Source organism: Chiloscyllium plagiosum, chromosome 11, assembly GCF_004010195.1.
Source record: "Chiloscyllium plagiosum isolate BGI_BamShark_2017 chromosome 11, ASM401019v2, whole genome shotgun sequence".
Lineage (NCBI taxonomy): Eukaryota > Metazoa > Chordata > Chondrichthyes > Orectolobiformes > Hemiscylliidae > Chiloscyllium > Chiloscyllium plagiosum.
The window spans coordinates 78,802,722-78,817,461 of record NC_057720.1 but is presented as its reverse complement, the minus strand read 5'-3'; the positions used below and the strand labels follow the sequence as shown (position 1 = coordinate 78,817,461).

Sequence of the window (14,740 nt, the reverse complement as noted above, 5' to 3'; positions counted from 1 at the left end):
TTGAACAAATAAAACAATGATCACATTGAATATGACTAACAACTGAATTCTAAATGTTGTGAGCACAAATTGATTGCACTAGTATATTGCCTGCAGCAAGTCTAGTAAACCAATCAGTCTGGATTAGCTATCCTCCATCTATCTCCCGAATAACTAACTACACTCAAATAATCAAGACCTTGCAGCTTGAGTGTTTGCTGACTTCATGAGCAGATTAAGGTTAGATTTGGCAAGAGTTCAGGTTAAAGCTACTATCTGGAATCAGAGACAATGGGACTGCACCAAAAAACAATTCAGACCTTTTTTCGCCGTTGCCATGCTAATGTAATTGCAAATAACAACTTTATAATAGTCTTAATTTGACAGTTCCACTAAAAATAGTTGAACAAGGTTGACAAATTTTATCATACATTCCATTGTACTTCCTGCGCAGAGCTTATGAAAAAGCAATGACAGTGGAATTTATTGAAACAATTAGTAGACCTTACTCCTGTTTAAAAGGGATTTCATTTTCATTCAGAAACTCAACCAGTTTGGAAGAGCTGTTTTTGTCAGCTATTTCCTTCTTGTACGTTTTGTTCTCTTCCCTGTCTTCCTCTGTTGCTTTGATTTGCTCGTTCTTTTACCCATTGGAGATTCCAAAATTTTAACTGTTTCGGTTACTTGAATGTCACGTGGTGTTGATCTTGTTGATGTTTCCCCTTTGGATATGTTAGGCATGTTGAGATGTCTCACAACATTCTTTGGTTTAGTGTCCTGTTGTTGATGTGTCTGTACATACAAAGGTGATGGTAGCTTATTAGTAAGATTCATGTATGGCTGAAATAGTTGGTATGGAGCCATTAATGTCATTTGATTCACAGCTGGAGATGGTACTTGTGAAATAGGATACACGTCCATCTCTGGTGGCTTAAGATGTTGCATTCGATATTGCTTTGCTTGGGGTACTGCATCTATGTAAGAAGGATGAACACCAGTAATGGCAGCTATCTGATGGGCATTGCTGAGGTCTGCAAAAGCTCTTTCAGGCAAAATTGTGTTGTAAAGAGTTAGCCGTGGCACACCATTCACAAACCTGTGAAGAATTGTCAGCCATGTTTCACTGCTGATGGGATTGAGGGTCACTCTTGGCCAAAGTGAAGCCAAGTTATGGAGAGCTTCTCTATTCCACCCAGATTCAGAAAAGTGATCATCCGTATGGTAGAGTGCAGAGAAATATATGTCCAACCTTGTGCTGGGAAAATCGAACAAGAAATCATTTATTTTGGTTATGCAGCAGTGAGCTCTTTCATTACACGGGGTGTAGTTGGAATAAATGGTAATGTAAGCAATGTCTTCATAGGAGTACAACAGTGCATCCAGGTAGCCATCCATGTCAAAGAAGATAGATTCTGGATGAAGTTGATATAAAGTGCAGTTGGTTACTTGTCCTTTTTGCACTATAGTACCAGATGATAATTTCAGTTCATAGAAGATCAGATGCCTGTCAGACTGTGGTTGAGCATAGGGAAATCCAAATGTTTCATAAAACTCAATATAGGAAACTCGTGCTTCTTCTCCAGTTTTGATGTGATAGGGACATTTTGGGCATCTTTCAGTGGAATACAGCCAGTAGTAAGGTTTCACCAGTGTTCCTTGAGGAGCAATATATTCTTCATAAGTCATTGTTATGATGGTTGCTTCACTTTGATTTTGTTGCAAAATCATAATTACTTAAGGATAATATATTCCTGAAAGAGAAAATAAAATGGGTGTTGACTATAAGCAGAAGAGGAGTCTCTGTATGAAGGAAAAACTATACATTTTCCAAATTTGGGGTATGAACAGATCAGATCTTCTTTCAGCATATCTTTATTTCATTATTTCAGATTTTTTTATATATCAGATTTCCAGCATCATTTTATATTGACTATAAATAGAAGATAGAGATAATTGCAGTGGGGAACTTAGAAATTGCTTTCGTGGTTAGAATCTGAAAAATATTTCTGCAGTAAGTGTAAATAGCTTGGATGCTTTCAAAATGAAAGCAGCAAATTGGAAAAGAATACGGAGTATACTGGTAAAAAGGGATGAGGGCAATGGAATTAGAGGGGGCATACCAGACAGAAAGATTACAACTGGTTGTGCTGAATGGCCTGCTATGATACTGGAACAGGGGCCAAAGCACCAGAAACAAACCTATAATTGCACAAAGTTTCTGAAGTAAAAACAACACAAAATGGCATGAGTACAGTTAATAAACTCATAATATTCTTTGCACTTTGTACATGATTAGATTGGGATAGTTGTGCTTGTGTCGTTCCTCAGTATGAACTTTTCCAGACATTTTCAGGGCACTGAAGAGGTTGAGAAGCTGTTTGATGGTTGAAAGTAGGCATTTCTGTGGTGAAATCTTCCTGAATATATGCATACAGAGTTGGCAAACCTTTATCTTCATCCCCATTGAGAAGCGAATTAAGTGATCAGTGGCTATGCCGTTTTTAAATGCAAGACTTGCACTCTCAGCTACATAAATTTTTACATGCAGCTGCAAGAGGAAGTATTTTATTCAACTGGAATTTCTGATACAAGGTTCCAACATTGAACTACAAAATTCACTAAACAAATATTGGAAGCAAACTATTATAATTACCCAATACATTGTTGCTAGAATTCAGATCAGTTGTGCTCCATAAATATTACTCAATGTGCTAAAACTCATGTATAATTATAAAGCCTAGAGTCATAATAAGCACATTCCTATGAAAACATTGTGATTGAATATAAAACTATTGGATACGGAGTAAGAATAATAAGATTAGGCATTCAGGTGTAAATGTACATTCTCCACACATGTAGTATATATTGTAAGTGTTTACCTGTAACCAGGAGGCCCGGCTAAGGTGGTTCATCATTGTTTTTCCAGCATTTGTTGTATTTTTGATTAATCTGAACTATGGAATTTATTCCAAATGTTGGTGCAAATCTACAGTAGATCACACAAACATATTTTTCTTCCACTGCTGATTCTGGTCATGTGCTTGATAACTTGTTTGTTGCAGAGGGTGGGGCAGTTTTGTTTATAGGCAAAGTGAATGGATACAGACTCCATGGCAATAGTGTTGAGACTTTGTGTTGGGCTACTGTTCCTCACTAGACTATAGGTATTCCCCATACTTCTGGCAAGTTTTCTGAATGTAATTTAATCATCATCATAAAACCATAGTGCTGCATTTACTATATAATCACTGAGTTTTTCAAAGCCAGAATGGCAACATTGTATTCAACAAAGATCATGGAATAATGTGTGTTAGATATTGTCAGGCTGATCCGTCAGTTACAAAAGACTGACAGGCAAGTGAAAGGATATTGAGAAATAGTGAGGACAAATGATTGAGTGGGTTACATCTATTACTGAATATGAAGATTCGGATTCATCCTTTCTTTTTCTGCTGAAGGTTTTGTCTTCTGCCTTAAAAGATCCGAAGTTACATGATACCAGGTCATAGTCCTACAATTTTATTTGAAATCACAAGCTTTCAGTGCATAACCCCTTCGTCAGCTGAAGTGAAGAGAGAAGCACACAGACACAGAAATTTATAGGCAGAGAGATCAAATGATCATACAAATAGTGTGAGTAGAGTGTTGAATAATAAAACTCTGCAGGTGATCAAAAGTATCAAGTGAAGAGATGATCTATAATATGATTAAATGAGGCAGAGAGAGGTTTACAAAAAATTAAAAATAAAGTTGTGCTGGAGACAACCCAAATGACTGGAATAACAAGATAGGTATAAGAGTAATAAATTCATAAGTAATCCAAAATTGTACAAATTAACTAAGGTAGAGAGATCATAACAATTTAACAAGGTGATGGTGTCAAAACAGGACAGTAAGGAAGATTTTCCAGACCAGAACTGTGTGGTAGGGTCACATGTAGTGCGACATGAACCCAAGAGCATCTTAAAAGGTGGCAACACTCACGCTGAGTCAAAGGATTTACTAAAGTGTGATAGGAAGTGAAGTACTTAGACGAACTATGTGCCTCCTGCAGAAAGGTTATTTCAGATACATTACTATCATTTCTGTTTTTGAATTGGCTACTGTAAAAGCTGTCACTTTTTGGATGGCATTGTTCAATCACTTGTAATTAGTGCAATGCTGAATCTGAATGATTGGTATTGGGCAAAGATAAATCCAATAATCTTACTAAGCTTTAGTAAATTATGGGGTAGTATTGGCATAGTATATGAAGGTACAGATATTCAATTTTGTTTCAACTTGTAATCTACATTGACTCTTGAAAGTAGAGTTGTAGGAAATGTAATAGCCAATCGTCCATGTCCCATCAACTGAAATGAGCAGATAGTCTTTGAGGTTGGGATAATTATTCATCTGCAGAACTACCCTTCTCTTTTCAATCAGAGACAGGGACTTTATTTAATGCATTGTTTGAAATATTGCACACTTGATAGTGCAGTACAGGTTGGCACAGTAATGTCAGCTGAGATTATGTGCTGAAGTCTCTGAAGTAGGACTGCAAATTTGAAAGTCAGGCAAAAATGTTATCCACTAAGCCAAATCTTGTAACAGACAGATGTTTGCATGACTTTTGATGAATTCAATATTGTGCAAATGTTATAAAGGTCACCAGTGGTGGAATGTTAAAATTAGCTGCTTTTCACTCAGAAAATTTGTATGCCTTGGTCACAACACTAAGTAAACATGCAAAATGTTTGAATTGGGATGGCAAAGGTGTTTCAGCATTTTTGCCTTCAGTAGTTCTTTGATACTCATTGGCTGTGGGGGTGCTGCTCAATTGTAAACTGATTTAATTCATGTGCTGGCTTTTGGCCTTTTGGAGATTTCAGTTGGAGCACAGCTATGTTAATACACAGTTTATCAGCCTGCTGCTTTGATAATTTATCTGAACTCAACATTAATTTTAAATCCCGGCATTGATCTGTGACAAAGTGGTGAGATACAAGTGGAGCACAGTGACCTTTTGCATAAACAAATACTGGGAAATTGGCCAACTATTGTAAAAAAAGACTCACTGGTTTCCCCTATCAATAAGAGTGACGTTCTATTTGTTACAAATCACACAACACCAGGTTATAGTCCAACAGATTTAATTGAAAGCACACTAGCTTTCGGAGCGACGCACCTTCATCGGGTGATACCAATTCACCACCTGATGAAGGAGTGTCGCTCCAAAAGCTAGTGTGCTTCCAATTAAACCTGTTGGACTATAACCTGGTGTTGTGTGATTTGTAACTTTGTACACCCCAGTTCTATTTGTTGGATACCATTCAGAAAAGTGTGTGTGTCATTCACATTTCATATTCTAGATGCTTGCAAAATTAAAAGTTAAAACCAGCTCACTTTAATAATGGACCTTACTGGTTTCTAAGGAATTGGATCGCCTTCAATCATGTGCAAGACAGAGAACTAAGTGTTCCAGCTGGTATTTATTAGAGACAGAATCTTTTACAGCAATCTATAAGTTAATTAGGCTGGTATATGATTGTGAGTAACAGAAGAAAAATGCAGTTCTGTAATCTTATTCCGTCAACAATTTGTGATCTGCAGGATTAAAATATTAACATTTACAGGAATCAAAGCTGAGATGAAATAGTAAGGATATTTGAGGGTTAGTAAGTTCAATTTCAGATGATACAGCAGAAGAAATATTTTCATGCCTAGAGCAAACCTAAGAAATATTTAATGCTATTTAGAAGCAACAAGCTAACTGCCATTTAGAAAATTAATGCATGTAAGTATTCTGCTCTGTGGACGTCACATTTTGATGTGGGGCCTTCGACTGGCGCAAATAATAATCATTTAGCTTTCTCTCTTTTTTTTGACTTTGGCTGGTGAAACTGCTACCCTGTCAGAAGAGGTAGATAATATTTATTATTTGACTATCCAGGTTGATTTTATATGGTAGATTTGATGTTTTTTGGAAGCAATGTTAAGTGTTAGTGTGTTGCCTTACCAGATTGACTATTAATGGGTTTTTCTCACTGTAATGTTGCTCATTTCTTGAATGAAGTTAGGTCAATGTGTTGCAGTTGTTCCTCTCCCTTCCCCTGCTGTTCTAACCTTTTCCTTCAGTCACTAACTGTGGCAATATCGGAAGCCTCAGGCCTTTCCAAACATCGTGCTTTGTTTTTGCACAAGATCCCTGCTGCATCCCCATGGCACTGCCCTGACTATTTAGAGTCATCTTGACTGGTATGAATGTAATCCGTTAACTGGGAGTCAACCCATCCTGCTGCATCTTCATACCAAACAGTCCTTCAAAAATACAGGCACATGGTGGACAAATTCACTGCAGGAAATGATATTATTGATCCCTGAAGATTGCAGGGCAGTTATATGGTAGGTGTTTGGGATACTTACCTTTATTAGCAGAGGCATAGAGTACAAGAGCAAGATGGTTATACTGAGGTTGTATAAAATGCTGGTTAGATACCAACTGGAAAACTTGGTGCAATTCTGGTCACCACATTATACAAAGGATGTATTTGTACTAGAGAGGGTGCACAAGAGATTTACAAGAATGCTATCTGGTCTGCAGGGTCTGAGCTATGAAACTTTGGAGAGTTTGGATCTGTTTTTCTATAAGCAGCAAATTTTGAGAGGGGTCATAATAGAGGTGGAAAAGGTTTTGAGCGGCATAGATAGGGTGGGTAGGAAGGGACCTTATCCATTAATAGAGGGGTCAACTATGAGGGACAATGGCTTAAAGTGAGAGGGAGAAAGCTGAGAGGAGAGTTGAAGAGAAATGCTTTAACTCAAGAGGGTGATGCAAGTCTGGAAGTCACTGCCTGAAAAGATGATTGAGACACAAAGGCTCATCCCAGTTGTGCAGCACTTGTATATTCACTTGAATTGCCATAATTTACAGGGCTAAAAATAGAAAATGGGATTAGTGCAAACAGATCATTGATGACGAGTGTGACACAACTGGTATCCATCTGTGTTGCAATGTCTTTGAGTCTATGAGTCAAAATAGTGGTGAAGGAGTTGACACAATTCTTCATCCTGTATCATCTGCCAACATAGATCCAGTCAGATGACGATGCAAGTTTCAAGTCCAGCATGTTTCAGGAAGTCATTATTAAGATGGGTGTTCACAATATTCCCACTAAGTTCCTTTTTTTGGTGTGACCAAGTTTTTGATCGTCAGACCTAATATTTCTGATTGTGTCTCAGTGTCATGTCTTGCTTCTAATTCTCCTAGGAAGTGCCTTGGGATTTTTGTTTGTCACTTTAAGGCATTACATCACAATAGTTGTTGATTATTTAGACTGGGTGGCATGGTGGCTCAGCGGTTAGCACTGCTGCCTCATAGTGCTAGGAACCTGAGTTTGATTCCAGTCTTGGGCAACTTTGTGTGGAGTTTGCATATTCTCCCTTTGTCTGCATGGGTCTCCTCTGAGTGCTCTCGTTTCCTCCCACAATCCAAAGATGTGCAGGTTAAGTGAATTGGTCATGCTAAATTGCCCACAGTGTTAGGTGCATTAGTTAGGGGAATGGATCTGGGTGGGTTACTCTTAAGAGGGTTGGTGTGGACTTGTTGGGCCAAATGGCCTGTTTCCATACTGTAGGGGATCTAAACTAGTACAGATCATATTACTAAGTTATAAGTGGAGAGCAACTGAGCAGAACTTTACAGCGTGGAGTTTTATAGCACAGAAGAAAAACTTTAGCCGATTATGTCTGTGGCAGTCATCAAGTACCTATCAACATCGAAACCCATTTTCCAGCACTTGGTCTTGTATGCTAAGCCATTTCAATTGTTCATCTAAATGTTCCCAGCTCAATTACTCTGAGGCAGTGAGCCCCCTCTGAGTGAAAAAACAACTTATTCCTCTAAAACTCCTGTCTCTTTCCTTAAATCTACAGTCCCTGGTGATTTACCCTGGTTATTGAAATTGCAAAGTCTAAACTGTTGGGAACTTGAAAGCTCAAGTCCCAGTGGTGTTGATGAGGCTGTATCTGGAGTATGGTGTACTGTTTTGGTGCCCATGTTTAAGAAAGGATGTACAGTACTGGCATTGGGGGCAGTTCAAAAGAGGTCCACTAGGCTGATTCCAGGGACAAAGGGGTTGGTTTATCAAGGACAGCTAAACAGCTTAGACTATTTGCTGTCAATTCACTTCCTGATTTTTGGTCACTTCTATGAAACCTATGCCCCGCCTGGTCTGCATTCAGTTTTGTAAACTTCCATTCTGTTGCCTGCACTTTGAAAAGCATGAACCCATTGCAACTGTGTGGTAGATACAGACTGAACCATAGAAATAAAAAATCTTGTCCATTTTCATCTTGGTATCTTTTCTAAGGGTATACCAGGAAGGATACCTGCGTGGGCCGAAGGGCCTGTTCTGTGCTGTATTGTTCTATGTTCTCACAAGAACTCCCAGGGGTGTCATGATTGTCGTGGTCACTTTAAGAAAGCCAAGTTCCAGTCGCCCATTTGAAATCTCCATCCAGTTTTTTTTGTGTGGAGCTGGATATTGGGGACGGGATGTGTGTATACCTTGAATATGTGGGTAGATGTTGTGGGGAGTAGGCACAGTGTGGAAGTGAGGGTGAGGCAGGGAGGGAAGTAAGGTGCGGATCCAGGAGCCGGTGGCTGAGGAGCAGAGTAGGAAGCGAGGAAGGTGGTGGCAGCAAGGGAGAAGGATAACCTAGCAGTATCTGGCCAGCAGCTGCTGCTCCTTGGTGATCCGAGGCTACCAGGCAATGAGAGACAACTGGAGAGCTGGGTGAAAGTCGCTGCAGGAGTTCACTTGTTATTTAAAAAAAAGTTTTGTGATTTACATATGAAAGAACTGATACATGGTCATTCTAAAAGATGAGAGATGTAACAAACAATCGGGTCTTTTTTCAATATATCATTTCAGTTACTTCACACTGGAAACTTTTGCTGTAAATTCTGAGTCTTGCAATCTTATACTCCACAACCACCTGATGAAGGAGCAGTGCTCTAAAAGCTAGTGCTTCCAAATAAACCTGTTGGACTATAACCGGGTGTTGTGTGATTTTTAACTTTTTAAGTGAAAGCACTGGATCATGATTAAGTAAAGCTCGTGGATTCTTTCTCTCCTCTATCTGCCCACACCTCCTTTCTTCCCTCAGATTCTTTTTTCTCTCTCCTTCCTCTTTTGGCAGCTTCTCCCCTTCCCCCACACCTCCCATTGATATCTCTGGACTATGCTGCAAAGAAAAATCCTCCTTTTCTCCACTACGTTCTCGGCCCCTTCTCCTAACAGTGCTCTGCTTTCTTGAAAACCAACTGTGTTAGTTTGACAAACAAAAACATCTATTGCAGTCTGAACATGAGCTGCAATACCGAATCCAAAGCCTTCGGCCATTTAGACAGCTGGCACACAATTGCAGATGGAGGCAAATACAAGTATGAATGACTAAATTTATCTTGTCTGATCAATTACAGGCCTGGAAAACTTGATTGTCCAGACTGCGAAGGAGATCGAGAACTCTGCGCTGCAAAATCTGAGGTGGCCATGAAAAAGTAAGTTTGACACGATGTGACTATCTATGATTTTGTTTCATTCAGTGTATGAGAAAACCAAAGGAAATTGTTCATGAGCTGGCAGTTATTGTATGATAACCTAGGGACCCTATCATGCAAGGGTGTAGTGAATAGCATTCCAGACCACAGTAGTTTCCTTTTCACCTTTTCGCCCTTATCACCAGGTATAGTGACCTTCAAACCGATGAGAGGTTTTTAAGAAACAAAAATCACTATCTATTTTTCAAATGTTTGCAAGTTGTTTGTGGATGGAAGTGCTTCATTTAATTTGTGCTCCATGACCATTTGCCAGTGCAGACATTTAGGCAGTCCACATTGACAGGAGGATGGGAATCAAAGTTTGCCACACATGAGTGCAACCATTAGGAAGCACTGTGATGTGATTTTGATGTGGTTTAATGCCGCATTCCAAAGGAATCATAAACATGAAAATGAAATGTTGGAGAACCATTGATTCCTTCAATTTTTTTTTGTGCAATGCAACAAATACCACTCCAGACTCCAGCATTCCCATTAAAGAGGCTGCTGGACTACCTCCCTCAAATTAGAGAGAGTTGGCTTAAATAATAGTCTAAATATTGAAGCATCCAAAACACTTCAAATGTAAAGAGGGCGTTTGGTATGCTTTCCTTTATTGGTCAGAGTACTGAGTACAGGAGTTGGGGAGGTCATGTTGCGGCTGCACAAGACATTGGTTAGGCTACTGTTGGAATATTGCGTGCAATTCTGGTCTCTTTCCTATTGGAAAGATGTTGTGAAACTTGAAAGGGTTCAGAAAAGATTTACAAGGATGTTGCCAGGGTTGGAGGATCTGAGCTATAGGGAGAGGCTGAACAGGCTGGGGCTGTTTTCCTTGGAGCGTCGGAGGCTGAGGGGTGACCTTATAGAGGTTTACAAAATTATGAGGTGCATGGATAGGGTAAATAGACAAAGTCTTTTCCTTGGGGCAGGGGAGTCCAGAACTAGAGGGCATAGGTTTAGGGTGAGAGGGGAAAGACTTAAAAGTGAACTACAGGGCAACTTTTTCATGTAGAGGGTGGTACGTGTATGGAATGAACTGCCAGAGGAAGTGGTGGAGGTTGGTACAATTGCAACATTTAAAAGGCATTTAGATGGGTATATGAATAGGAAGAGTTTGGAGGGATATGGGCCGGGCGCTGGCAGGTGGGACTAGATTGGGTTGGGATGTCTGGTCGGCATGGACAGGTTGGACTGAATTGTCTGTTTCCGTGCTGTGCATCTCTATGACTTTGATGGGAAATTGCTTGCTGATCAATTTATATTTCTGAACAATGTGGCTATAATGAAAATACTAAAGAAATGGGTTCCTCTCCTCCACCCCACCTAATCGCTTCTCTTCCTCTTTCCTGCTTGTATGCATCTTCTCCACATCCCTCCCTCTGGAACCACCACTACCACCCAAACTTCCTCCAAGTTTATTGCTGTGTCATAGAGTCCGACAGCATGAAGATAGACCCTTTGGCCCAAACTGGTCCATGCCGACTAAAATGTCCATCCATGCTAACCCCATTTCCCCGCACTTGGCCCATATCCTTCTAATTTTTTTCCTATCCATGTATTTGTTAAAATGCCTTTTAAATGTTGTTAATGTACCCGCCTCAACCACTTCCGGAGGAAGCTCATTTCATACGTGTACCGTACCATCTGTGTAAAAAAAGTTGCCATTCAGGTTCCCTTTTATTCTTTCCCCTCTAACTTTAAACTGATGTCCTCTAGTCCTCAATTCCCCAACCCTGGTAAAAAGACTTGAGTGTATTCAACCCTATCCATACCTCTCATGATCTTATATACACTTCTATAAGATTCCCTCTCAGTCTTCCAAGCTCTAAAGTAAAAAGTCCTAGCTTGTCGAACATCTCCCTATAACTCAGACTATTGAAGTCCAGGCAACATCCTTGTAAATTTCTTCTGCACTCTTTCTAGTTTAATAACATTCTTCCTATAGCAAGGTGACCAAAAGTGAACACAATACTAAAATGCGGCATCACCAATGTCCCGTACAACTGCAACATAACTTCCCAACTTCTCAATACTCAATACCCTGACTGATGAAGGCTACTGTGCCAAAAGCCTTCTTCAATCCTCTGTCTACCTGTGACTCCACTTTCAGAGAATTGTGAACCTGAACTCCAAGGTCCCTCTGTTCCACTACATTCCTTTAAGGTTCTTACCATTCACCATGAAACTCCTACCTTGGTTTGACTTTCCAAATGCAGCACCTCACATTTATCTATATTAAACTTCATTTCTTTGCCCACTTTCCCAGCTGATCAAGATCCTGCTGCAATTTCTGAGAACCTTCCTCACTGTCCACGATACCTCCTATTTTAGTGTCATCTGCAAATGTACTAATCATGCCTTGTACATCTCATCCTAATCATTGATGTAGATAACAAACAGTAATGGGCCCAGCACCGACCCCTGAGGCACTCCACTTGTTACAGGCCTCCAGTCTTACAAGTATCCTTCCACTATTACCCTCATCCTCTTACCATTAAGCCAAATGTGTATCCAATTTGCCAGCTCTCCCGGATTCTATGTCCTCCAAATATCTGTGACGTTTGAAGAAATATGACTACAATTAAAACCTGATCCTGGTGTCCTAACCTTGGTATATCTCGCATACAGTGTTGCCATTGAATGCTTTGCATTTTTAAAAAGAATTTTACAGAATGTTCTGGCTCTCCAGCAATTCTGCTCACATTGTTAAATTCCAAGTTAAAAATGCAATTTAACCAGACGTCAGACCAAACTTACTTCTGTATCATTGCTGTCTTTTCTACATGATCGACACTACCGTTGCTGCGAATGTTCGATCTTTTGAAGTGCATGTTTCTGCAAAATTGATCATAAACCACAAAATTAAAATGGTTTTTGGGTCTATAATTGGTTATCAGACATTTAAAAAATAACTTGAGTCTCAAAATTCAGCACTTCAGGCCCCAATCGGCTAATTTTATGAAATAAGGTCCTACTCCAAATGTAAAATTGTTACAAGAGGATAAACCAAACAGTCACTGCAAATAGAGAGGCAGGAAACAGCCCCCGTGGGGGTCTACCCAGATGTGGAGGGACTGGGTAGACCCCTACCCTACAGAAATGAAGAGGCTACGAAGCAGTGTCCTGTGACAAAGGGAACAGTAGAGACAGAGGTACAGTTAAAATGGGAAAGGACTGAAGAAGACGAGATTAAACAGAGGGAAAAAAGAGACAAAGAAAGAAAGGGAAGGCTAGAGGAAATAGAAGCTATACAATGTGAGCAGGAGGAGCTGAAGCATGCACGTGATGTGCTGAATTCACTAAGAGGAATACCGGGAGTACAGGAAGAGGATTGAGCAGGGAAAAAGTGGGAGTAGGAAAGGTAGATAAATGAGGAAAAAGAGAAGCCCCGGGGGGGTTAGCGGGCATGGGATGGAAATAGAAACAGAATCAGAGTCCGATGGGGAATTATTGAGTGGTGGCCTCAGTAGGGAAAAAGATCCCAACAGGACAAGATGTTACCATTACTCATAAAAGGGGGGGGGGAGGCACCCATAATATGTTCCTTGGGGAAGTCAGGCTCTGAAAGGGCTGAGAAATGCGCTGCCCAGCTTACATGAGGAAGCGGGAAAGTGGATCAGGAAGTTTGAAGATGGAACCACAGGATGATTGTTGGCTATGAGAGACTTGAAGGCACTGCTGGTGAGGCTGATAGGGCTCCCAAAGTTAGGGGAAATAATGGACCAAGCTGGTTTGAAAAATGTGATGGACAATCCGATGAATGATGGGGCCGGGTTTGATCAAGTGAGACAGGCAGGCCCTTAAACGACTGTTATCCAAACGAGATGGACCACAAATTCTGAGAGGGGACCCATTGGGAGACAACAAGAACCTGACCGCCTATTTTGAAAGACAGTTAAAAAGGTGGATGCTGGAAACAGGGCAAGGCAATCAGTTGCTGACCACAATGTTCCGAAATACTATCATTGCGGCAATGTCCTCCCAAGTCAGGTCATCAAGACTGGAGGAGGTGGTAGGACTGACATCATCAATGAGCCACTAGGAATTTAGAGACCACGTAGCTCATGCAGTCAAAAGTTCCGAAAAGAGAAATTGTCTGAAAACAGGAGGAGGTGCAAAGGAAACTGATCGGCTTTCATTCAAAAAGTTGTTAAGTTGGTGTTGCAGACGTTGAGAATCAGGGGTTTGGGTGTATGTATCATCCCCAATCGCAAGGTATGGTGGAAAGGATCAATGGGACATTGAAGGTCAAATTAAGTAAAATCTGTGTGAGCACCAACCCTGATTGGGTTGATGTGCTGCTGCTAGCACTAATGAGTTGTTACATGCAGACTAACCACATGACCAATTTAACACCACATGAGATCCTCATAGGCAGACCCATGCCAGTGCCCAAGTGGAGGGGCCCATACGAAGGGCCCAGTTTGGAGCAATTAAGCTTAGAGCTTAAGCAATAGATGTGGCAGCCAACCATGGTACATGACACTATCCACATGCAGGAAACACAAAGGGAACCAGAACCTGACAACGAGGAAGGACCTATTACAACTGGGGATTGTGCGGGTCTTCCAAAGACGCTGAGATGAGCCGAGGAGGGAGGGATCTTTCATAATGACCAAGCCATCACCTACCGCCATCCAAGTGGAAGGACGACACGTATGGTACCACCTTAATCATTGTACTAAAGCTTTCCCACTGGCACAAACTGACTCTGAAGCTGAGGTAAGTGGAGCTGAGGCCGAGGAACTTGGATATGGGCAGGACATGCAGGAAGCTAGTACCCCACAACAGGGTTCCGAAAAAGGTATAGGTGCAGCTCTTGGGGACACTGATCATTCTGGAAGTGATAGTGATGGAGATGTGGAGGATAGCCCTTTTCCTGGCAACAGGGCTAGGGGAGGAGTGAGGGAAGCCCCTGATGCCCCCCGATGCCCAGCCTGTATACTCTTACTTTGAAACCATTAACCTGGCAGACCAGGCCTGGGGATTCCAGGGCTACTCAGGCTGGGAGACGTAGAAGTGTCAGGAGTGCAGCTTTGACGTGGATATGCACCCATAACAATCACTGGTACCAATGGGCAAATTATACAGCCGTAATGATGGCTAGACAAGACTGCTTCTTGTTCACAAAGACGACCCACTCATACTACATTGTCTCTATGCCCTATAAGGAGA

General features: G+C 40.9%; 1 protein-coding gene across 1 annotated transcript; it reads right to left on the bottom strand.

The window, feature by feature from the left end:
- Positions 1-555: 555 nt before the first annotated feature.
- Positions 556-12,399, bottom strand: LOC122554080 (putative C->U-editing enzyme APOBEC-4). Its single transcript, XM_043698533.1, has 3 exons — positions 12,323-12,399; positions 2,859-2,965; positions 556-1,730 (listed from the first exon to the last, which is right to left on the bottom strand). Exon 3 carries the CDS (start codon positions 1,705-1,707, stop codon positions 556-558), a length of 1,152 nt encoding a protein of 383 aa, XP_043554468.1. The 5' UTR covers positions 1,708-1,730; positions 2,859-2,965; positions 12,323-12,399.
- Between the last annotated feature and the right edge of the window lie 2,341 nt (positions 12,400-14,740).

Excerpts from the sequence above, each read along its gene's own strand:
- LOC122554080 (XM_043698533.1), bottom strand. The coding sequence starts at position 1,707 with ATGATTTTGCAACAAAATCAAAGTGAAGCAACCATCATAACAATGACT.